Source organism: Spodoptera frugiperda, chromosome 1 (genome assembly GCF_023101765.2).
Source record: "Spodoptera frugiperda isolate SF20-4 chromosome 1, AGI-APGP_CSIRO_Sfru_2.0, whole genome shotgun sequence".
In the NCBI taxonomy this organism is placed as follows: domain Eukaryota; kingdom Metazoa; phylum Arthropoda; class Insecta; order Lepidoptera; family Noctuidae; genus Spodoptera; species Spodoptera frugiperda.
The window spans coordinates 9,570,400-9,597,292 of NC_064212.1; the positions used below are offsets into that span (position 1 = coordinate 9,570,400).

Genomic DNA, 26,893 nt, shown 5'->3' on the forward strand with positions numbered 1-26,893 from the left:
TTTGCCCTCACTTAAGTCAGTCGATAAAACAATACCTATATCTACTTATTTAATTAGGTTTTAAATAGCTAACGTGAATCCTATTTAACCCATTTTGTTAATGTGTTATTTAAAATCGAAATAACACTTTTAATTGCCTTGTAAACAAACATCATTATATAGGATCGAGGTTAACGACCCTTCCTAGGTATAACTGTAATCATCCTTTTAAAAAGGGATTAACGGAAATGCGATAGTTTATCGATTTAGGAGCTGTTGGTATCAGATTTCTTGTACCCATTGTATTCTAATGGTAATTCACGCTTTTGTTCCGAAGTTTTTGTTTTAAACATTAGGTTTTTAGAATTCAATGTGGCAGCTGGAATTTGTTACACTTCCTTGGCTTGTGACTATGAATTATGTAACGTATGGTTTCGATAAGCGGTTGTTAGATATTAATTTAAGTTTGGCTTTTAAACTTATACTACAACTAGCTGATGTCCGCAGATTTGCTCGTATGGAATAATAAAAGTAGCTTAAGTTACTCCTTAGTATATCAGCTACCTGCCAATAGAAGTTCCTTCAAAATCGGTCCAAACATTTCAGAGATTAGCCGGAACAAACAAACAGACTGACTGACAGACAAACATTGAAAAATAATAATATACATATATCGTATGCATGTAGTTAAAAGCGGTTATTTCAATATGACAAACAGACACTTCAATTTTATTTATTAGTCTAGATAACAGAAACTTACTTGGTATTCTTCCGTGGCTTGACTCTACCTATGTGATTAATTAATGATAATGTATTGTTGACACAGAAATTACCTACTAACTGCCAAAATAAGTATCTTTATAAAGATGCTATACATTAAAGCTAATTTCTAATTTATTTATTTTCTTTATTAGACAAATATTTAAGGAACATTTGCTAATTGAAGTAAACATAGTTTACCTACGGTTAAGTAAATGAATGATCACATGAACTAATTGCTAATGCTAATTCTTATGTTATCAAATAGGGTTTTTATTTTTGTAGCATTATAGTTTAAAGGTTATCAGAGATCACGAAGTGTTCAGATGAAACTTGACTAAAATCTGGAAATGTAATTCATAGATACCTAATTAGATATGTTTTTTTATTAGGTAGGCTTTTACGATGTTCTATTAATAAACACGCCTTGTTCTATCTCATTATAAGTGACTATATTTAATAACATGATATTAAATAAATAAAACTGACATCACCCCACGTGTGAAAGTGCGAACCTCCTTTTTTAAGTCTGGTAATAAACCTCTCTCTCTCTCTGTAAAGTCTGAAAAATATTATGCTGAAAACAACATCAAAATCATACAAACATACATACATACAGGTCAAACCGCGAATCTCCTTTTACTGAAGTCGGTTAAAAACTAGTGCGTAAATTAATAGAAGATTCATCTCTAACTATCCCTTCAGGACAAAAATAAAGTATGAAATTAATATGTTGATACTATATTTAACACATTAAACGCCGTGGTGGTCACCGGAGAATTTGCTTTCAACAGTTTTCTATTGGCAGACAAAGACTTAAGGGTAAAAAAAATGAAGTTAATATGTTGATACTATACTTAATGCAGTGCAGACAAACCTACCTTGAGATAGTACGGTTCAGGATTTTCCCACGGTCGTTTTTCACAGATTGACGTGTTTGCCTAGTTTCATTCATAACTTTGTTGCTAACTCGTTTACCGTGGCACTGAAACCTTTGTGGAGGCATTAAAGGCACAATAAGTCATGCAATTTACTATTATAGTAGGGACCTACGCTACTTAAGTATCTCTTGTATCGTTTCTGTTGGTCGAGACTAATAGACATACATGTATATCGATATTTTTTATATAACGTTACTAAACACTAGGATTTTCTCTTGTGTCGTGGGTGTGTTTACAAACATACAATTTCACATACGCATGACACCCAGAGCCGAAACAAAATGATTTTATTTTCTTACGGAAAGACATATCGATTTGAAATATCGCGGAACGTCACTTCTAGGTACATTTTACACGTAGAAATGACGTATTTGCTACCACTCCTAAAGTTTGATCCGCTTTATCTTATACGACAAAATAAAAAAATACGTGTGTAATATTTTTCATTACCTAACTGACAGACTAAATAGATTTTTAATTTTCATACCCTATCATCATCCCTATTGACTGACCATCCTATCTTTCACAGATCTGTGGGCGCATCACTACTAATATGGCTGGCAAGTGGGCTCCTGTCTACTTTGGGGGCCCTTTGCTATGCAGAGCTAGGGACCTCCATAACAAGATCTGGAGGTGACTACGCGTACATCTACACGGCTTTTGGGCCCCTACCTGCCTTCCTGCGTATGTGGATAGCCCTGCTCATCATCAGACCGACGACACAGGCTATCGTGGCCCTGACCTTCGGGAACTATGTGGTGAAGCCTTTCTTCCCTGAATGTAACCCACCTGAATTGGCTGTGAAGCTTCTTGCTGCTGTTTGTTTATGTAAGTACACTTTTTCTACGTATGTGCAGATTTTTGGTAGTTTATCGTTTAAATAGACTGTCTTTTAGGTCGAGTGGTCGTAACTACGACTACCGGTTAAGGGGATTCATCTTCGATTCTCGGGTCTGGCAAAGTAATGCTGGGCTTTTTTCGGGTTTTAGAAAAATTCTTATAAGTGGTGAAAGGTGGATGCACGTACATTGTATAGTGGTATTACGTGTCGTAATATGCACCTCTGCTTACCCCTTCGGGGATAAAATGTGTGACGATATAGCTAGTTTAAATCTTCATTAGCTGGAATGTGTCCATAGCTGAACTAAAGTCCCCTTAGCAGAAAATGGTCGCACGCAAAGCAAGTTTAGCAGCGAGCTGCGGACTACCTAGCGGATTACACCCCGGTAACCCGCTAGGTAGTCCGCAGCTCTGGCTCGAAAAGCAGGAGTAGGAACAGGGTAGTTTTTAGTCAGTAAGAGTCTGATACTCCCTCTCGCCTCCCCCAAGGCGGGAGAAGTAATTGGATGATTTTCCTCCCTCAAAACTAGCAGCATAGTTATGCCTTGGGAATCACAGTTAGGTCACCGAAATTTTTGAGGATGACATACTAAGATAGGTACCTAAATCATGAATTTGTTCATCGCATGTGTAGTGTAAGTGGAATACGAGTACCTACCTCTACTGGAGCCCGGCGATCTTCTTATTTAACATTGAACGATGTTAATGTCACTCTTAATAAACCTAATAAGAAGTGATTTCCCCTAATGCTCTATAAGTGATGGTACTAAATTAAATAATGGCAAATCAAAATGAAATCGACAGAGTGAATTGGCTTGAATTGATGATGAACGATGGCTGTTTTTTAGAAGGCTTTAAATTGGCAACACTTGTTTTAAATTCGTAAATTAAAATGCAATGATTGTAGCACACAGCTGCGGCTGTCTAAATTTTCTGTGAAAAGATTAGTTTGTGACATTTTCCTAAACAAAACATTAGTTTTTTCGTATAGTTACCTTGAAAGAAAAGAAGTCTACATTTCCTTATTACCTAGTACTTACTCAAAAGCAACGCATTCTAGCATTGCTCGTGCTACTCAAGGTCAATGACATCACATTGACTTGTGACTTCTCCGCATAATAAAGAACGGAATTTCGCTGATCAATACGCAGCACTTTGTAACGATGGTTACTTAGCAACTTTATGGACATGTCACTTGTTTATAAAGCACATTGGGAACGTCCATTCTCAACGTAATGTTTGGATAAACAATCATAATTCATAACTTCCCATAGTGAAAGCCATTGCCTTGTGTTTTTTGAGTAAACAGATGGTAGTGGGCTACAGCTAAAACATTATGGTAAGATTTATCTTCTCTTGTGAGATTTTGTTCTAACCTAGATCCTAAAGATTCAAGAAATGAGGGGATGGGACGACTGGGAACAAACTGTTCCTATGTACCACCTAAAGAAATCTAAACTTCAGTGTTATTTAATAGTCAGTCAGTAAAGAGATTTCCGACCTATCCAAACGTTTCATTGTAATGAAACCAAAATTAAATTAATTGGCATCACTCAATCGAACCAATTAATTAATAATTATGTAAGTAAATAGATACATAATCTATTTTAAGCTACTAGTTCTCGCCTACACGAACATGACCCGAGCAAGATAAACAGACATTGTTGCCTAGTGTGTAACTGACTTACCTCGATACCGCTGATTACAATGGGTCGTCCTGATTTATTACGTAGCCAGAGTGAAGAATGTGTGTCAACGTAACTTTCCGATGCAACGGCCGCTTACGTAGAGAGTACTCTGTAGAGATTTTGTGGCACAGTCTCAGTATCAATGGACTTGTATGTCGTGTGTCATGGCCAGTCGTTGGGCAAAAATGTACTTGAAATTTTACATACAATATTTTCAGAAAGTAGATAAAGTAATGCGTCCTATGTACAAATCCGTAGTAGATATGAAAATCCTCTTCTCTTACTAAGTTGATCTTTGCATAAAAACAATAAACGATAATTAATTCAAATGTCTTTATAATCACAATCACATAAATTAAAACTATCGGTCAATGAATTAGTTAAGCACTGACTCACAGACTGGCCGTTGATAAAGACGCTACAATGACACCGTTCTTCTTTCAAATCGACCAGTATATACCAGGAAAGCAAAAGTACAAAATTCATGAATGGAATTACAATTGTTACTAGCATGTGACGTCATACTGGCCCCTCACACGATCGTATTACCAACTGTGGGATCATTTGACCAACAGTTACATTATTTCATATCCCTCTCGTTCTTATTCTGAGAATTGGTTCCACTTCAGGACATCACTAATCTAGAATTGAAATCAGGAAGGATCATTGCTTTATGCATTTTAATATTTAGCTCTAGGCTTAAGGTAATTTAAACGGGAAACAGAACTTGTCTTCAGAAACTACAGAGGCATATATTATGTGTTTATGGAGTCTTCCAGAAACTCGAATCAAGTTCATTTGTACCAGTACTTATCTGTTGGAAACTTGCTTGGTAACACTTCTCGAGTTATGCTTACATCTATCTTATCTTATCAACAAGTTGTATGTCACAAGTCATCTGCTAATGCGAAATTAATTGCTTGCCCTTTCAACCCTTTTGCAAAACCATGGTATTCGTATCTACTATGTATTTCTATGGGCCTTGTTCGTTGATTTATTACACATTTAATGGAATAAGGATACGACTCAAGTCGTGATTATTTCTTGGAATCTAGTACTTAGTAAATTTTAAACTGTAGTTAGCGTAGTAACAATGTCGCACCGATTTCTGCAGCTCTCTGTTATTGCTGATGTCGTGTTTGGCTGTAGTTACATAGAAATTCTATTTATTTATTTTAAATTGCGTATTGATACACATGTCCTTTATTATTTTCCTTAATTCTTGTGGTGTTTGCGGTTTATATATTTGTTAGTATAGTGTCACCTAAATGTGAAATAGTATACGCTGGGTGAGGGAGTTCCCGTTCAATTGTATGTATTAAAATGAATGGTTAAGAAAACCGCAAAGTTATGCAGAATTTCTTATATTAAATGTTTGAATTGGAAGCAATAAATAAATATGAATATCAATAATTCTTCCTTTACAAAAGTTCTATGCATAATATTTTGCTAAAAAACAGAGTTTTGCAATAAGGAAAATGATTGACAATTCCCCGTTGGTAATTCCATTTTTTACTCAAAAAATGAATAAATTTCCTTTGATACTGTGATCGTAAAAGATAAATAGAAATCTATAGCAAGGAAGCCTTTAATTCTTTGATTGCATTGCGTCTCGAGTCGGATCCGCCGGCGGAAACTTCACTTAAACCAATTGCCTCCCATAGACGATCGGCTCTGAAAATGAACTTCCATTTCGTCAATCAACAGTGGCGTAAATTAATTTACCCATAACTTTGTATTACATAGCAAATGTCGTCTGAACTTTGACATTTAATTAATTGAATGAGCTGTTATTGGTATTTGTACTATTTGTATACAATTTTGTGGAAATCGGCCATTTGTCTGTTGAGACTTCCAATTTGTCGAGCCTATTCTTGCATTATAACCATTGTGATGTCATAGATCTATTCTATGTCCTAATCTCGGACCAAAAAATTGGTCTGAGGTCTTAATAAGATGGTATTAAGTCTTTGACTGCCAATAGAAAACTGTTCAAGGCAAATCCTCCGCTAACGTCGGTCACCGGTGACCACCACGGCGTTCAATGTATTAAAATGTTATAAGCGTTAATATATTATGGACGCAATTAATATTATTACAAGATACCTATTTACCTGCATATTGACTGCTGTAGAACTCCTTTCCATCATCGTTTGATTGTTATCATTCTATCTTCTCAGTTAAACTATGACATTTTGACGAACAGTTAGCGTGCTTAGATACTGATCTGAGGCCTTAACTAAATGTGTACCCTTGTCTCAATCTAGGCCTACCTTGTAGCAACTGATAGCAATATTTATGCGACCCAGTTTCCAGAACACGTTTAAATGGTGGAACTTGTCAGCTCCAGCTAATCATACGTTCAAGTTGTGGTTACGTCCTTGTAACTTGAAACTTGAAATGCATCGCCAAGTTGCAACAACAATGTTCTATTACGTACTTAGATAGGTAGATCATGAGACTACTTACGACATACGATAATCACGTTGATACCTTGAGGAATTTACTTGTACCTTCCGTACTTCTTAAAAATGGCTTAATATCTTCTTCTATATTTAAAAATCAATTGCTGTTCGTTAGTCTCACTAAAACTCGAGAACGACTGGATCGATTTGGCTAATTTTGGTCTTGAATTATTTGTGGAGGTCCAGAGCAGGTCTAAAGGGTGAGAAAAACATGTTTGAGGTGGTATGAAGTTTGCTGGCTCGGCTAGTAGACTGATAAAAATCTATACTAGTTTTTAAGTTTGTTGCAAATGATAAGTACCTAATAAAAAAAAATGATTTTGTGATTAGCTCTACCTTCATTCCTTCCTATGGATGTTCAATTTCAAAAAGCTGACACTTACTGCAACGTTTTTTAAATTCCATTTTATCCATACCTTTAGAGAAAAAATCACTTACGTAGGTACTTAATAATCAAAGCGTATAAAACAGTAATCTCAATAATAGATACCATTCTATCTATCTATCCTGATATTTATATTGCTTGTTCTCATTATCTAATCTAATATGGTTTATCTTAATCACTGTTAACATGCATCAATATGATCGTGTGAACATAGTGTGATCTCCTAATATGAAAGGTCGTTCACGCAAAGTTGCTATGTGGTGATAATAATAGTTATCTGATTTGTTCTATTTAGTCCATTGAAATGTTACAATTTGAGGGCCGAATAATGCATTTTTTAGAGGACGCAATTTTATTTTTTGATCATGTAGGGGGGGTCAATAGAAGCTTAACTTGAAGTTTGTGGGGTCGCCACCCTTGTCCCTCGGCCGCCATCTTGGAAAAAGGGATGGAAACACTTTTTTTGCTATATCTCGGAAACTATGCATCGTAATAAAATTTTTAAAATCATAATTTGTAGAAAATTATTTTGCCTACAAATATGTTTATATAACTGTTTGCCCTAAATTACCAATTAAAGAAGTTATAAGTAAAAAAGGGAAAATTTTTTAATAAAATTTTCTCTTTTGCTCTATAACTTTTTTTTTACACTTTATAAATAAATGGCTTCAGACCAATCTTGTAGAATATTTATCGAGAAATTTTTTTCTCCACAACTGTTTTCAATTTCATTCATTAGAAACTCAGATACAGCGCTTCGAAGTTAACCGGGTTCGTCAAATTAGTCCAGTCAAATAAGGTTAAATTAGGTAAGAATCTCGGAATGCGAGATATCCAGCTGTAAGTTTGTATATACTTGTATATTGACCCCCTAAAACTTGTCTCAAAACCATGGTATATATGGTAGGGTGTAAGCAACTCTTAAAATTTAGGGTCAAAGGTTCCAAAAATCGTTTATTTGCGGTTTTTTGGAAATATCTCATTTTCTATGAGTTTTTGGTATTTGTATTCAATATTAATATTGTAGAATACAAAATTTTCTACAACTTAAATTTTTTTTTATACGGTGAACTTTTTTACTTATATAAAAAAAAATTCACTTTTTTACTTATAACTTCTTTAATTGTTAATTTAGGGCAAACAGTTATATAAACATATTTGTAGGCAAAATAATTTTCTACAAATTATGATTTTAAAAATTTTATTACGATGCATAGTTTCCGAGATATAGCAAAAAAAGTGTTTCCATCCCTTTTTCCAAGATGGCGGCCGAGGGACAAGGGTGGCGACCCCACAAACTTCAAGTTAAGCTTCTATTGACCCCCCTACATGATCAAAAAATAAAATTGCGTCCTCTAAAAAATGTAAAGCTCATGTAACATTTCAATGGACTAATTATTGTCGTAATAATATGGTCTGAGGATTGTGAATGTGATTGATAAATTAAAAATAATCGTCTCGTTGCCATGCATTGTGACTAAGTACCGAGCAAGGGATTTGTTTTAGAAATAAACTAGCTTCTGCCAGTGGCCTCGTTTGCTTTTCTTTAGGATAAAGAGTACCGGGAGTGCTGTTCCAGACCATAATATACCCCTGTTTCAAATTTCATCCCAATCTCTCTCGTGATGTGATTGAGTAACAAACATACACAAAAACGTTCGCATTTATAATATTAGTAAGAAGTAAGATAAGACATTTAATTACCTACTAATTGAGCTTTCGTGTTGCACAATCAGATCGATCTTAATCTCAGGGAGTGAGTGCAATCTGTTTTGATATTATGAAATACTTATATCTTTTTTCATTTGCATTGAAGGAGGCAGTATATTATTGGTAAACACATTGATTTCTCAGTGCAATATGAGACATTACATCAACAACCCGTAATAACTATAACCCTCTTCTAGACTAGAGAGTTTCGCCACAACATCCACGCATTTTTTCAAGGAGTGAAAATCGTCCAATGACTTCTCCCGCTATGGGCGAGACGATAAGGAGTGTCAGACTTTTACTGCCTAACCACCTCGTTCCTACTCCTGCTTTTCGAGCCGGAGCCCCGGTAAACCCGCTAGGTAGTCCGCAGCTCCAGATCAGGCGTCAGCCCTACTGGGTCTTATTTGATAACTTCCACGCTTGGCATCTTAATATATGTCTAAAATACAGAGAAATACAACCCGGAACTGTCCGTCTACAAGCTAATGATGTGTTTAAACGAACCTAATGATTCACTGAAAGTGGATCACTTGGGGCAATTTATTTTGCAACGAAACTATCTATGCGTCGTGCATTCAACCTCGGCAATGTGAAACAGTCTTTGTGTTCACTGCAATAAGGTAGTCATTTGATGTGAATGCAGCTCTCAGTACCATCGTTCATGTATTATATTTTAATGATGCAACATGCGATTGATAAGGCTCGTTAATTAATTTCATGAATAAATCCGTTATATCTTTGGAAGGTTGTCATCGGCTTTCTGTTCCTGGTTGTCAGAATATCTCTCTCTCAATCAGATACGGGATTGCAATAAAAATCCAATTGCCTTGTTAATTTTACCCTTGTGTTTTGTGTTGATAGTCGTTACTTGGTGGAATGCTTACTTAATCACTAAAGGAATCTAATTTAAAGTAGGTACATTATTGACAATTAACTATTATATTCTGAATTCCATTAGAAAAACTAGATTAAAAAATCTATCCTGCAAGTCTAAAAGAAGATATCAAAAAATAGAATAATGTGTTGTGAATTGCGACGGGATGTGACCGTGACCTCCATTTTGTATTTTTTTGTAAATAGTACGATAGTTGCAAATAGCGCATTCAAATTCTTGGATTATTTATTACGAACACGAGTAAGATATAAATTCCCGTTATATGTAAAATGCATTAATGCCCCTCTGATGCTTCAGCTATACGACAAAATGTTGTATCAGTCCGTCATATCTCTATATTAAAGGAAAGGAAGAACAGACGACCAAAACTGACATGCATTCACATCAAACTTTAATAAGTAGTAAATAGGTAATTGAGATTATTACTACATAATTCTTTTAAACATTGCCCCACACTAAGATTTTCTTCTGTGTTGTGGGTGCGTTTACAAACATTACACAATTTCACACACACATGACACCCAGACCCGAAACAACAAACAAATATTACTGTTCTATTATTAATACTAGGTACTGTCTACAGTAATTTAATAGTAAATTAATGTTTAGTGCAGTCGTAAACGGTCTGAGAGAGACCAGACTACTTGTTTACGCTAAACACATGTATCTATTATTATTTGTATTTGTATATATTGTCCTTGACCACATAGGACATATTAGAATTTATAATTTCGCCATCACTACTCGTGTGTTACTTCGTGTGTGACTATTGTCTTTACTTAATTTTCTTTCTTGATCATAGGAAGGTTTTAAGGAACTCTACTATAACAGAGTCTACCTTATTTGTTTTTGTTTACTAGTTGGCGCTAGTGTGAACCTCTCGTTCTTCATCCAATAGGGAATTAGCTAGTGTCACACTATTAGACATTTAAATTTTGTCAGTTGTTGTAATTTGACAAAAGAGTCTTCCTACATTTGCGCATTTACTACTTGGTGAGCAAAAAAAACGGTAGGATGCAGGTCACTTCCAACTTTTATCTTTTCAACACTTTTATCTGGAAATCATTGGGGGAGGCCTATGTTCATCAGTGGACGTCCTATGGCTGATATGATGATGATGATGATGAGCAAAAAACGGTAGACCCCATTATTTTAGGAATCCAGTGTTATGAAATCTATCTTATTTACCCCGTACAATTGTCTGTTATCTAGTCGGTAACGTAAACACATTACACACGGTAAACACCTTTTCGCATAATAAAAGGTGTCCAGAAAATATACTATACTATGTATAATGACATAATATAAAATATACTATGTAATAATTACATAAATGAAGATCACTTATCAACAAACAAGAACTAAGAAAGTATCTTTGTGCGGAGAGAGACTCACTGCAGACAGAAGCTAATTTGAGTCAATATAAATTACGATCAAGCCGTACAAATCAATTGGTTTTGATTTAGTGATAGTCTATAGATTGCTTGTTGTGTTAAATGGCTGTTTGTTCTTCTGATATTAACTAGAATTACTATGTAATAGCTAAGTAGCGTTCTATGGGTGGCGCCGATTATGTATTGCCGTTAGGTGATGCGTATACTTACCCCCACGTCATGTCTCTATTCTATTGCAAAACGTCACATTACAGCATCACGTAATGCCACTGTACAATGTACACCCACTTTTCATCATTGGTGTTATAAGTCCCATATAGTGCACCTATTGCCATATACTGGGCATGATTCCAGACTCTGTGCTACCACTGAGAAATTTTCGAAAAACCAAAAAAAGCCCAGTGATTCTTTGGCCGACCTGGGAATTCAAACCCGAGACCTAAGTCGCACATGCGACCACTCGACCAAACCAAAATATCAAAGTTTAAACAAAGCGTTCCTGATAAAACCTTCTAAGAGCAATTAAAGTAAATGACTTATCTCTATCCTCAGGTATCCTAACGGCTGTGAACTGCATCAGCGTGCGATGGACGATGAGGATACAAGATGTGTTCACCTCATCCAAGTTACTGGCGTTGGTCGTCATCATCATCTCTGGCATCTACTACATCTGTATCGGTAAGTTGGTTGAAAACATTAACCCCTTCATTCCAGTACGGTACACTAGGTACTGAACAAAAGTCTCTTGAGAGGTTTCTTGTTATATTCTTCACGGTTGGCGAATTGTTAGAGGATACTACTTTAGGGGGCTGGTTATAGTAAATTAAAATAAACTGTAGAATACTCGGTTCCTCGCGATTTCACATGTGTGCAATATTTGTCAAGCATCATCGTGTAGCCTAAAATTATAAAGCTCCTATACCAAAAAAAACAAAAAAGTCACTAAGGTATCCCTTTTCCATAGCATTGTTCATCAGTTCCATTGCATGAGATGGTACGAGGAAGGTAGAAGATACCTGTAGGTTAGCCATCACACGAAATGAAAATAATTTCTCATGTGTAGTAGGCACATGTTGTTATTACATTCAATAGATATTGATAATTCATGTAGTCTTTCGTCTATACCTTCCTCTTGAATCCACTCTATCTATTAAAAAACCTAATCGAAAGGTTTAATAAGCATACAAAGGGACAGAGAGAGAGCAACTTTGTTTTATACTATGTAGTGATACCTAAGCTATTAAATAGACACAGTTTTAAGAATTGACATAGATTTAACAACATGAAATCCAGTCTAAACTACACCAGGAAGTATGGAATGAACTACACATTTATCTATTATAATAATGACATATGCCGGTTATCTATATCACTGATAAGGTTTACAAGTGACGCATGGATTCTCCATAGTCTGTAGTCGTAGATACTCGTAGATAACAGCTTGGTGGGTCAGTTTATACAATGATTGATGGACCAAGGTCGCTAGACGATTACACTCTTGATGGTATGTGATAAAATTAATGAGCCGCCAAATTTACACAATCATGTTTGATTTTGTATTGAAAATTTGTGTCGTACAATGTTCGGTGGGATATCATGCCTGTCAATTATCTGATTATCTGGTTATCACATCAAAGAATTGGCAGAAGTTTAAAGATTTTTATGTTTATAAATTTTTTAATTAATATTCGGTTCAGCATCCGATTCCTGTTACAATTCGAGGTATTAATTATTGATATTCAAAACTGAAGTCTGGATATGAAATTCATTAATTTCATGATTAGTTATCATGGTTTTTATCGATGTAACAAAACAGATAGGTAGCACTTTAAATTAGTATTTAAAAGATTTAAAAAACATGGGATAGAATAAATATTATACTAATTTGACTACGTATCTTAATAGTTTTATTAATTAGGTAGGAAGGCATAATTACCGTATCTACAAGGGTCAATGAAACTATGCCGTCGTTAATGTGGCTGGCTATTTATGGGCGACTACGAACTTTTCCATACACACCACCTACGGATACGGTAATACGAACAGGTGGATCCGTTCCGGAGATATTATTATCAAACCTGTTGCTATAAATATCATTTATAACTTTATTATATGTAGTTAGTACTTATTTAAAACCAGTTTTGGTTAGCTGTATGTCTATTTTGAGCCCTATGTGACATTTCATTATTTAATTACAAAAACCACCTGTACTAGAAACATAACTAAGCTGCAGCTGCTTATAGTTTAACATCTGTATAGTGCTGTAATGTCCGGAACTGCGGGCAACTTAGAGGGCTTATCGGGGCTCTGGTTTAAAACAGGAGTAGGAACGGGGTAGTTTATAGCACAGAATAGATAAAGAGGTTTATAGTCAGTAAGTGTCTGACACTGCCTCTCGCCTCGCCCAAAGCGGGAGAAGTCATTGGATGATTTTCCCCCTCAAATAAGTGCTGTAATATAACGGAGACTGATGTCTAATTATGAAGCAAATTAATAAATAACTTTTTACAATATAATGACTGAGACAAAGTACTGTAATTTTATTGGACTGGGGAGTTTGTAAAATGCAATAGGTAACACGAATTTATTCACTGTAGCCTATGAAAAATATAACACTAGATAATTTAGCTTGAAGGATTGATAAACGGTATCGTAATTTTATAACAATTTCATTGACCACCACATACATACGTCTGTTTATTCTCTAAAGGAAATTTTCTAGAAGAACGTTGAGACAGACTCAGTAAATAACACCAGACTGGGGGCTTGGCACAACTAGATTAATTAATTATATCTCCACAAACGTAGCTATTAGATTTTATTGGACTGTTTACACATACTGACTCATGAGCAGTAGAGATGTTTACCTATTGGAATGCAAGCTTATAAGAAACAAATGACAAATCCTGATTTGTGACAAAAAAGACCAGGGTCTCGGCCTGGGTCCAAGTTCCTATAGAGAGCATAGAGTGGTAATTTTTGTGCCAGTAACTTTGGGCTAACAAGTGTGAAGTTGAATAGCCCTATTTACTAATTAGCCATAATTACTATTAAGAGTTGAAGAGCCTCCAACACAGGCTCATTGAGGGCTCATTAGACTAGGATCCGGAGAACAATCAACATCAGCTCTTTATGCCAATATTGTTTTAGCTATTGCTCTGATATTGTAACAATGATGCATTAAGGCTTAAAATCCCGTGTAGATCCAATGCCTATCGTTAAACTAGGATTTATGATCTCGTTCATGTTAATATCTTTGCTAATGAGTATTAGATAAGGGCAAAATGTTGTGAGATTTCCTCAGGAACTTAACGAATCATATAAGAATGGGTGTTAAATAATAATTATTATAATCGACTTGTGTTTAGGTACATATAAGCTGGTTTCCCGTTGACATTTACATAATATTGTTATGTAATGAGAAAGTCAATGTGCCCACCTGTCCACAACTATTTTTTATTTGTTGACTCCATTATCGATTGAAATAGAAAGTGTAGAAAGTTTGAAGGGCCGAAGGTACTATTGATAGTAACTTAGCAGACCATGATTAAGTCGTAACATTATCAATTTAAACATTCTCTTTATTATGTATTAGATACTTTTTGAAAAGTGTAGAAAGTTGAAGGGAATTTAATATCTGGATTATGTTTCTTGCTTTAGTTTGCATAAGGGCAAATGCTGAGTATGAGTTAGTGCACAGGTTTATTAAGAGCAGACACGTATGTCTTGATGATTGGTAGATGTAGATCACATATCTATTAAACGGTATTTGTCATATTATTATAATGTCCGGTAGTGTTGCCCAGCAAGAGTCTTGCAAGTCTCGCATTTACCAATTAGCCAACTTTATTTTTTGTACGATTATGATTTAACTGTAATAACTACCCGGCAAGAGTCTTGCTAGTCTTACAAATAAATACCTATTAGCCTAATGCTATTTTTTATATGTTAGGTGCTTTTGATCTTACAATGACGAAACAGAGTAGCTAGTATACTATATTTTGAGGTTGTTTAATAGCGGCCACACCTTACAATATAACTGTATAGTTAAATCTGCAAGTTAAATCTCAGTTAATACTACAGTTAATACAGTTAAATCATAATCGTATTAAAAATTAAAGTTGTATATTTGGTAAATGCGAGACTTGCAAGACTCTTGCTGGGCAACACTAATGTCCGGACTTTCGATTGTTCGATGTATATTCGAGTATACCCATTTAAAAAATAAGCTACTAATTAGGTAAATTTTAGATGATATACGATAACCTCATTAGTTGATCTTTAACCTCAGAAATCGTATACAGTAAAGATTTAGTCTCACAACTAAAACAAGCTTGATAAAAAGAAAATATAAATAATACATTATGTAATTACTTACATAAGGAATTCTTGGAAATTACTGTAAGTACGTGATGATATCCGCATGTATGTAAAGTTCACTAATGTTCATAAACATTGATAGTGACAGACATTATATTTTTGCACAATTATCTTACAATTTCACTGTACAGTCGAACCGTACAGTTAAATCGTAGGTCCACACAGCTTAGACACCACCTGTGCACTTTGATCTATTCTTGATTCGATTCAGTCAAAACTGTAAAGTTCAACTGTTTGTTCTACACACCTTACGGTTAAAACTACAAAGTTAAATCGCAAGGTGTGTATCCGCTATTAGCGGCTCTGGTTTTGTTTTTGTCACATCAAACTTAATCGTCAGAATGAACCTATTATCTATTAAGACTTAGTGTCTAGTGTTAGTGTCTAGTAGAGTATACCAATGGTTAGTAAACAATAAAATCCATTCGTAAAAATATGCAACGGAAAAGATAAATTTTAAAGTAGTTTAGTAAATTTTTCATATGAGGTTTATTATTATTAGTTTTCAAAGAAAATTATATACAATTCATTTGTATTTTAGATGTAATGGAAAATGGTACCTACCTAGATATTTAATATCCATTAACGTAAGTCATATTAATAAACATAAGGAGGCACATATACAGATATATGTATATACTATATCCTATATATCATGACGTACGCTATTTTGCTGACAACAAAGCTATCAATGGACCCATTCTTCCATTATTATGATTTATGCATCGAATAAGCTGACTCTTGATTATTATGTATGAATGCAATAAATTAATCATACGTCTGTCTTTAGTAGGAAAAATTATAGAAACCAATGCGTATTTTGAACCTTATGTCAAGGCGTATAAATGTGAAAACCACCTGTGGAATGATCATACGGTATATCAACGTGGTTCTTGTATAATTTGTTGATAAGTACGGAGATGAAATACTATATTATTGTAGTATATTTACTTATATTACTCATTATTGTTGACAGTTCTTAAGGCTACGTTACTCGTAGACGTTATCATAATTTATCACATTACTTTACTTTAATTTATTTTAATCTTTGTCCATTGTCTAGCACATTGACAATCAGTCTCATATCTAATCATTTAAATCTGTTTCCATATTTAATATAGGTAATCTATCTTTACTTAACGTTGGAATTTAATCAATCATGAAGATTGTATGACAGAGATCTTTAATCTGCATTAACTTTAATGCAGGCCTTCAGTAATTTTTTGTTTTACATTTCCGTATAACGTCAACCAAATTACAGTCATTGATTAAAAAAATATTTGTATAAAAAGCAGTTGAGCGGGTTTACCGGGACTCCGGCTCGAAAAGTAGGAGTAGGAACGGGGTGGTTTTAGTCAGTAAGAGTGTGACACTACCTCTCGCCTCGCCCAAGGCGGGAGAAGACATTGGATGATTTTCCCCCTTAAAAAAATGGCTACGGTTGATACATTTCTTTGCAATACGTTTTGTTTCTGAGACAGATGAATGTAAATGTATAAGTATGACTTTTCATTCTTTTTCCAAGCCTCCGAATGGAGTTGTAGTGGTCATAGATGATCTCGTATTTAAATAAGGCGATACGCCTTCAAGTCATTTTTATCTATTCAAGGCACAATCCACAGAAGACCTTATGTAAATTACCAATGCATATTATTATATGTTTATTTATTCCTCTATATGTTTTCTCAGGTCATACAGAAAATTTCGAAGGAGCTTTTGAGGGGGAATACAGCGCCGGGAACATAGCCCTTGCCTTCTACTCGGGACTGTTCGCGTTCGGAGGGTGGAACTACCTCAACTTCGTCACTGAGGAACTACAAGATCCATACAAGTAAGTTATCCTATTTATAAAATACCGTACCAGGTAGTTATTTAACCGACTTCAAAAAAGGAGGTTCTCAGTTTGACCTGTATGTATGTATGTTTGTGCGCGATTATCTTGTGTTTAGCTAAACCGATTTTGATGCGGTTTTTAGCATAGTATATTTTAGGTATATTACCCGACTTAAAAAATGGAGATTCGGGCGTGTTTTATGTATTATCCGCGATTAGTTCGAGATTGAATTCGGTTTTTTAAAAGTAGTTTTAGAATTTTTAACCTTTATCCCATATTAATATAATAGACATTATATTCCAAACCGGATCAACATTTATGGATCTCACATATAGGTTACATGTGAGAATTATACTTGGGCTTGGGACTTATTTTACAGCAGCAGCTTTCCAAACCTAGAAAAGGAAAAAGAAATATATGTATTAGGAAAGATAAAATAAATGGATAAAACTTTTCCTACAAAAGCATCGACTGTCGACTTTAGCAATAAGTTTTACGTTATAACAAGATGAGAAAGGACTTTCCTTATTCTCAGTTCGTAAATGGCCAGATTGTGGAGGAAACACGTGCGTCTTCACCGATACGCACTACGATTTGTCTTGTATCTACCTTCTAGCATCTAAGCTAGATCACATTTGTATTTTAATGCTTACTTAAACATATTATTGTCGTGGTGGTCCGGAGGTTTAAGACCCGCTTCTCATGCATGAGGGTTCAAACCTGGCAACGGCAAGTACCAATGTGACTTTTTCCGAGTTATATTGTACTTTCCAAGATTATTTAGATACCATTGACAAACTCTGAAGGAAAACTTCGTGAACCTGGCTTCGTCGCCAACCCGCATTGAGGAAGCATGCTGATTAATTTTCTAAACTTCTCCGTGTAAGAAGAGGCCTTTGCTAAGCAGTGGCCACTTATAAAGTGTAGATGTGAAACTAACTGTCGTAGAGACATTTAATGATTACTTAAACTATTCCTTAGTAACGATTTTTGTTTCGAAAACAATTGCCAAGGACTGAGTTAAGTAATCAGCTTGGCGGCGCTGATCACTTACCATCAGGTGATCCGTCTGCTTGCTTACCTCCTACCCCATCAAAAACACTAGGTAGGTCCTAACACAGCATTCTAAAGTTTATGTAATGTATGAACAAATTGCGTCATTCAAAGTAGTGCACACAAAAGTATTGGTGTCAAGATCGGCTATTTGGTATTTCGTTCGCTTAGAATGGCTAGAATTACAAACTCACACACTAGATGCCAGATAGATACTTCGATTCTTTAATCCTTTTCAAGCAGTCTGACGGAGTGTTCGGCAAACTCTCCGACTCTCCCCTTTCTTTTATTTGAAGTTGTGATTAAAACTCGACTGTGTGCTTCAGATAAGCTGCTCAATGAAGCGTTTTTTCCACAATGGTAATTTTAGATTGGGATTTTAAAAACTTTTATGGTGAAATGTGTATTGGTAGTAACGGTATAGGGTGTTGTGATAGATAAGTATCGATGGGATGGAATATTAAAAAAATAAAGTTAAAAGTGTATGTGTTTTTACAGAGAGACAATTACAGTTTTTTTTATTTAGTCAGAATTCCATGCTTAACATGTAACTTGTGTATTTAACCGTACTTATTGTCACCTAAGCAGCTTTACAAGTGTGAAGAAATATGTAGGTACAATCGACCAATTCGAAAAGTGACCCACCATAAGTTTAATTTTTGCTGATTTTCAAATACTGATGACCTACTACGTGACATTCGCGTAAACATTAGCATTTTTCCATAGTATCGAGCACGTTGTTATAAATAGTTTATAATAAAATATTACCATATATTTCTCTTTAGATACGTACTATGTACTCATGATAATAGGTTAGAGAAATAGAATAAGTAAGTATATTGTGAAAAATAATGACTGGAAATTAGATAGGTACTACTAAGGGAATGGTGGCATAAGGATGCTCTTTTATTCATTATGGAGGCGAGTGTTGAGTGTTCTCTCTTCTATTGCATGTTTTATTCATCGGTTCATTGTGTGTGAACTAGACAATTCAGTTTCATTTACTTGAGAGAAAATAGATAGGTGCCTTTACATACTATTTACACACTTATTTCCAAAGTCTTTACTTCTTGAAATATTATTGATATGTCCTTTTACACTTTAAAGTTAATCTACTAGAGTAAGGACCAACATTAAAAATTAAACCATCATCTTATTAGGAATTATTGTAGTTAAAGCAACGTAATCTCAAAATTATTAATTTGTATTTATTACTAGCCTCTGCCATTGGCTTTGCTCGCGATCCCATGAGATAAAAAGTATCCTATCATCCTAAGTAAGCTCATACCTGGTCTGTATACCAAATTTCTTCAAATTCCGTTTAGTAGTTTCAGCGTGATTGACGAACAAACATCCAAACAAAAAAACAAACTTTCTCTAATAATAATATACTCATTAGTCCTGCAATAAGGAAGACAATAAACTGCACAATATGACTGTGTTATGTAAAATATTCTTACATAGAGAGTAATAAGTGTTTATGGGTTATACTTAAGTGCATTCCTCCCGGTTTCAGGAATTTGCCCCGGGCGATATGGATCGCTATGCCGATGGTGACTATTATCTACGTGATGGCAAACTTGGCCTACTTCGCCGTCGTCACCAAACCTGAGATGATTGTAAACTCTGCGGTAGCTGCGGTGAGTAATATAATATTAGATACACATTAATTTCGTTAATTCGTCCAAATAGCCTAGTCCTTACTGAAACCTTCAAAAGCTTGTAGGGAAAATTTATTTGTGGGTTTTAAACGCTTTGCAGTCACCTCTGTGACCATAATCAGCCTCTATAAGGGGTCACCAAATTTTTTATATGTCGAATTTTACAACGCCTCTACCGGTCACGAGTGGAACTAAAATTTGCCATACAAAAAAATTACGTCGTTGCTAGCGACTATCGACAAATACTATTGCTTCAAACTCATGGTAGAGGTACAGTTCATTCTAGTACTAAATTCTTACCTAATAAAGATAAAATGGCTGAAGAGGAAAAGTTAGTACCAATCTATGATTAGAATCATTCACTGCAATTCATTAGTAAGATCATCACGAATTATATTTTATGAGTAAATTCCAGGAAGAAGTTTCTATCCGGTCATAAAACACATCAAGCAATAAAAACAAGCAAGCAAAATATTATTACATAAACTCTATTGCTAATAAAATAAGGGCGTTAATTCAGTTATATCCCTTTATACTTAGATCAGGAAAACTGTTAAGTAAAATATTATGATGGATGATGTAACCACAATGATCGTTAATCTGTGGTAATCCTAGCTACACACGTGGTATAGGTACATTTTAATCGATACTAATCGATAGTGATACTCATGTCTATTTTAAATTTCGCGTAGTTTTCGTAAAGTTAGTTTTCTTTTGTTACCATAGTGTCCGAATTGTAAGACCCTGTTAGGGTCCTAAGACGGTGTTACTTCTAGTGTCATTAAAAGCCAAACAGTATCCATTGCAGTTATGGACTTCTGCAAAAGCAGGGGACTCTTGTCTGACAAACTCGACTTTTCGCGGGTTGTTCGATATAGTTACCTAATAAACTATCTTTATTCATAAAAGTACCTATTATACCCGTTATTCAGCATACGGTTAAGTCAAATTCTTTGACAAGATTTTTGTTCCCACAGAACAAAAATATTAAAGGCATGTTTATAACTATTGTAAAATTGTAAAAAATATATAAAATACTGATGAAAAGTTCCTCATAGTTTATATAGTATCTAGTGGTCCATAATTTCTCCAGAAATAGCCAACATGACAAGTAGTGTCCATTCATTTCCATTCACTACAGCCATATCTCTCAGAATTGTTATTTAGTTAACATAAAGCGGCAGAAATGATTGATTCGTTTATTTATGGTCATAATATTAATCGCGTATCTCTTTATTTATAACAACTGATTTATTTATACTTACTTAATTATTTATCAAGTGTTGTATTGCTATATGTTGTACCTACCGGTACTAATACTTATAGATAAAAAAACTTTTGAATATGAAATATATTATGCAACTACTGCTCTACCTCCCAGTTTCCCCCAAATATAGTGTAGGATTAGGTAACTAAGAAAAGGAGAGTTTTTAAGTTCATACTTACACCTACTTACGTATTATGTACCAATATTTACTTAGTTAGTATATAGTTCCGGAGAAACCTAAGCGGTTTTAGTTAAACAAACAACTGTATAGCAGGTATAACCGAATCACAGTCTTTGGAATTTGTTGATGACAATATTTCTTAGAATTCTTTTCGTTTCAATGTAGCAGAATTTGACCCCTGCAGTCGTATATAGTAACTATACATATAAGTTCATACATACCTCGCTATTTATGGCAAGACTGACATCACGTGCAATAAGACAACGTGTAACAAAAGTTCGATGTACACAGGTACAAAGGTACAATCGACCAATTTGCTATGTGACTCACTTTAATTCCCGCTCTCAGAGACTTTTAATGATTACTTAAACTATTCCTTAGTGATGATTTTGTTCCGAAAACAATTGCTAAGGACTGGCTTAATTTAATGACTCTTAGTATGCCAATAAGGTTGTTTTTTTACACTGTAGATGCTTTATACTTGGAATCAATTACTCAGTGTATTCAGGACATTTTTTGTCATTACGATTTAAGATTTTTTTAAATAAATTCTTATACCTATTTTCTTTTTTCTCGACAGGTGTTTGGAGACCGATTATTCGCTGGCTGGAGCTGGATGATCCCTGTATTCGTAGCGCTCTCTACTTTCGGAGGGGTCAACGGTGTTTTGTTCACATCCGCAAGACTGTTCGCGACCGGTGCACAAGAGGGACACATGCCTGCTTTCTTCTCACTTTTCCACATAGAAAAGCAGACGCCTATACCTTCCCTTATGTTCACTGTAAGTATATTGACATTTTGACAGAAAAACCTAGATAGCAAACGTGATGTCCTTTCTACAGATAGACGATTAAATGTAGACAAAATAACTTATACATTTTTATGTAAATTTTCAGTGTTTCTTCTCTCTCCTGATGTTGACGACGAGCAATGTGTTTGATCTCATCAACTACTTCTCGCAAACGTTGTGGCTGTCCGTGGGCGCTTCGGTCGTCGGAATGCTGTGGCTGCGTCGCACTAAGCCGGATATTCCTCGGCCGATCAAAGTTAATATCATCATTCCATACTTGTTCCTAATCGCCATTGGGTGCCTAGTCTTCATCCCTGCAATCACCAGGCCCAAAGACACAGCCATTGGTATCGCCATCCTCCTCTCCGGGATTCCTGTTTACTACCTCTGTGTCAAGTGGAAGAGCAAGCCTGACATGTACAACTCTATCTCCGGCTGTTTCCTAAGGTTCCTACAGAAACTTTGCTCATGTATTTACGTAGAATCCAATGAAAAGATGTCGAATTGAAACACCTGATAGTACCAAATTGGATTTAGATCGAAATGTCGAAAATGTTGCGTTATACATTTTTGACGAGTGTATCAAATAAATAAATCATGTTTAGTTATTAAAATGTAAAGGACCAATCGTATAGGTACCTAATGTCAACAGCATTGTTTCGAAATAGTTCTTGTTTACGTGTTAGGTACTGTGATAAATATTGTATACGTTTGCGAGCGTATCATAAATTGGTCTGTTATACAAAAATATTTATTAAATCTTTGTATACTTACCTTTGCTGTTGCTTAGCGCTTGTTTTCGATATAATGAATACTCGTACGATAAAACAATGTTAAAAAGGATAAACTGATATGTCTAAGCAGAACGCAGTAACAATTAGAAAGGGTAAGAAAGAAATATCAGAATACACATTATTATGAATATTGAACCAACTCAGTATTCATAAACGATGGTCATCAAATCTGTTGTTCACGTGAATCTTAATTTTACTGTATTGTGTGGAAAGGAGGTAATTTTGAAATACATATTATTTTTAAAGATAACGTTTTTTGTGGTGAGACGACAAAAAGGTAAAAGGACAACCATACATACTACACTTTTCCCCCCTTAAAAATACTACGCCAAATTAAAAGTAAATACCTGACTATAATAAATCAAGCTTTCTGTATATCTTAATAAAAACAAAGTTACCTCTTTTCTAAACTATTTTAAAATTATATGTAACAGTAATATCGTCGTTGCTCTCTGGACATCTAAGTTCTACTCTATTTAAACTTGTAGATATTAAGAGATACTATTTATATTATTTTATAGACCTGTTTCATTAAGACACTGTGGTGGTACGAGTCGGTTGCGCAACCAAAGGATAATCTCACTTCGCCTTAAGTCTTTGACTGACAATAGAAAACTGTTTAAAGGTACGCGTCTACAGGCCCGCATCGTACGCATCGCACGTAACGGATTTTAGTTTGTCTTGTATAGAAATTCTTACAGCTGCGTCCACTGATCCGCAATGCCTACATGCGATGCGTACTGATGACGTCATACGGAATGCGTACGATGACGGGCCTGTGGACGCTTACCTTTAGGTGGCATTTAACGTGTTAATTTGATAAATGGCTTTTAAACGCTATTTAGCATAAGTTTTGACATAATTGTTGAATGCCAGGGTTAATTATTCCATATACGTAGTTACTCTTAAGCCTCGTATTCATGGTAAACATTTTGCTTAGCAACAGTTGATCAACGTTGTTGATGAATAGCGAGAATGCTGCTAGAAACTTTTTTAAACTAATCTAAACTGATGTTTCGCTCGCCGGGCGTCAACTCTGTTGCATGGCGCGATCAACTCCGCAACACAAGTGTTGCCCTTCATTGAATTGAATTCTCTTCATTTGTTCAACCAGCATTTGAATGCTATTTGTCTAACTAATTTGAGACCAACCAGCGTTAACTTAGGTAGTTGCGTTACCTATGGGAACCTATGGGATATACGATGGGAACCAAACCAACCTACCAACGGTTGTTCTGGTGAAATCACGATATCGTGTCTGGTTCTGCGACCATAGTGTCCTAATGGAAGTAGGGCTCATAAAGATAAGGTACCTACGGACATTCCTATGAAGCACTGTTTTATTAAACCTAAAGCTAAGGGCCTAAGGCTAAACTTGTTAATTTTGCTACGTTTTTTTTACAACTGTTTTGAGATAAATGTACCTATTCAGGCTTTTGTAGGTAGTAACAATTTATTTATTTATACAGTTTGTATTTTTTATATGACGTATTTACAAATATCTATACTGGTGTTGTATATGTTACTGGAAAATAAAATTTCATAGGAAATTTATAAGTTCCTATACATATAACTGTTATTTTCCAGTGCCATATATTTAACTTGATAAGTAAAATGAATGTGACTGTCAGTGTCTTAAAAGTACCTATATCAAGGAGTGTAACCGTTTCAGTATGAAATTAGGTAAAACGACTAAATATAATGAAATGCAGACGAATGTATTACACATATAATATTATACATTTCTATTTATTATGTAAATGTGTATACCTAAGTAACTACTACAAACACTATTTAAATTAAAATTATACATTGAAGGATATCTATGTGAGTTTTGTTTTTACCCAACACCAACAAATTTTGAACCAAGCTGATAGCACCACCACCACCGGGGATTGGTGCACTGTCAACGGACTAAGAACTTAAAAACAGTAGGGTAAAAATGTAGGTATTTTGTATAAACTAGCAGATAGATGCTTCGTTTGTCGATGTTTTATCACTTTTTTACAAAATTTACTATAATAGGAAAGCAATAAGTGTTAACATGCTAATATTTTACTGAGGTTTCAGGTTAAGATTTTTACGTGCACGTGAAATTGTTTCGAAACCAGATAAGGCACTCACTTTGGCGACTGTACCTACCTAGGTCTATCTATACAAATCTATCGATAGGTGTAGGTACTGTAGTAGTAGTCAAGAGTGGTGAGTATTATTTCCTTTGGGGAATTTCATTACCTATGTAGCACCTAATGCACATACTGGCGACTTATAAAAAATGACAAGTCCTTGCGTTGAAACGTCAATCTAATATTGCTCTAAAAATAACGTCAAAATAATTTCGAAAATATCTATTCGTCTCATTGTAAGCAAAGATGCTTAGTATTTTAAAGCGACGCCTCGTGAATCAAAAAAATATAGTGAGAAAGTCTCAGTACAGACTGTATGCCTCGCACAGATGGCACCCCGATGAAACATACCTAAAGCAATTTCAAGGGTCGACAATGTACCCCACACCAGAGACCGATAAATACTATAGAATAATATATCATTCCAAATTATGGCCTGTTGAACGCAAACTTCAGAACATGGTCATCAATTTTGGACCCCAACATCCAGCTGCTCATGGTGTTCTGCGTTTGATCCTGGAACTCGATGGCGAGACTGTAGTCAGGGCCGATCCTCATATAGGATTCCTGCATAGGGCGACCGAGAAATTGATGGAACACAAACATTATAATCAGAGCCTACCTTTTATGGACCGACTCGATTATGTATCTACATTAGCGAACGAACAAGGCTACTGTATTGCCGTTGAAAGACTTCTTAATATAGAAGTTCCACCAAGGGCTAAAGCTATCCGGATTTTATGCACTGAATTGTCTCGCATTGCTAATCATATGCTAAACGTGTCAGGCACAATACTTGATGCAGGCGGTATAACACCGTTCTTTTGGATGTGTGAAGAAAGAGAAAAATTGTACGAACTCTTTGAGCGAGTTTGTGGAGCAAGAGTACATTGCTGTTATTTTCGTCCTGGTGGCGTATCCCAAGACATTCCTATTGGTTATCTTGATGACATTCACGAACTATGCAGTAAGTTGGGTATTCGTTTCGACGAAACTGAAGACTTGGCAACAACTAATCGATTATTTTATGCCAGGACTGCAGGCCTGGGTATTGTAAGTGCATATGATGCCATGTCATTGGGTTTTACGGGACCGATGCTAAGAACAAGTGGAGTCAGGTTTGATATAAGAATTAACCACCCATATGATGGCTACGACATGTACGACTTCGATGGTGTTGTTGGCACATTCGGTGACATGTATGATCGTTATCTAGTTCGATACGAAGAAATGCGTCAATCTCTACGAATTATAAATCAAGTTCTTGATACAATGCCTGAGGGTGAATATAAAACTGATGATTCCAAAATATGCATGCCGTCAAGAAAGGAAATGAAATTGTCAATGGAATCTTTAATTCATCATTTTAAGTTGTGTTCTGAGGGCTACCCAGTGCCACCTGGCGTTACATATACTGCGGTGGAATGTCCTAAGGGTGAGTTAGGGATTTACATGGTATCTGATGGTACATCTATCCCATATCGTGTGCATTTACGTCCATGTTCAATGAATCATATTCTTGGTTTCTCAGTTATTGGTGAGCGTTTAATGCTTGCTGACATTACCATGCTTATTGCATCAGTAGATATTGTTTTTGGAGATATCGATCGTTAGTTAAAATATTGTCTTTTTATAATATTTAATGAATTTATTTTAAATATTTATCTATTTATGATTTAAAACTCACTTTGACTTTATTTAATGCTATCTGATTTGTGCCTGTTAATAAAGCAGACAATGTTACCTAT

General features: G+C 35.1%; 2 protein-coding genes across 2 annotated transcripts in view; both read left to right on the forward strand.

Moving 5' to 3' along the window:
* Window positions 1–24,841, forward strand: part of LOC118273122 (large neutral amino acids transporter small subunit 2) — a 28,533-nt gene extending 3,692 nt beyond the window's left edge. Inside the window, exons 2-7 of the mRNA XM_050696752.1 lie at window positions 2,209–2,507; window positions 11,612–11,737; window positions 17,129–17,270; window positions 19,843–19,966; window positions 22,016–22,216; window positions 22,332–24,841. Of these exons, the coding sequence (XP_050552709.1) occupies window positions 2,209–2,507; window positions 11,612–11,737; window positions 17,129–17,270; window positions 19,843–19,966; window positions 22,016–22,216; window positions 22,332–22,733 (1,294 nt within the window). The 3' untranslated portion in view covers window positions 22,734–24,841. The remainder of the gene's footprint in view (window positions 1–2,208; window positions 2,508–11,611; window positions 11,738–17,128; window positions 17,271–19,842; window positions 19,967–22,015; window positions 22,217–22,331) is intronic.
* Window positions 24,842–25,298: 457 nt separating this feature from the next.
* On the forward strand, window positions 25,299–26,893 carry LOC126911721 (NADH-ubiquinone oxidoreductase 49 kDa subunit-like). The gene has a single exon (XM_050700410.1). The coding sequence runs from the start codon at window positions 25,392–25,394 to the stop codon at window positions 26,757–26,759; it is 1,368 nt and encodes a 455-aa protein (XP_050556367.1). The 5' UTR covers window positions 25,299–25,391; the 3' UTR covers window positions 26,760–26,893.

Bases quoted from the DNA above. Each gene is read 5' to 3' on its own strand.
- LOC126911721 (XM_050700410.1), top strand. From the start codon at position 25,392: ATGCTTAGTATTTTAAAGCGACGCCTCGTGAATCAAAAAAATATAGTG.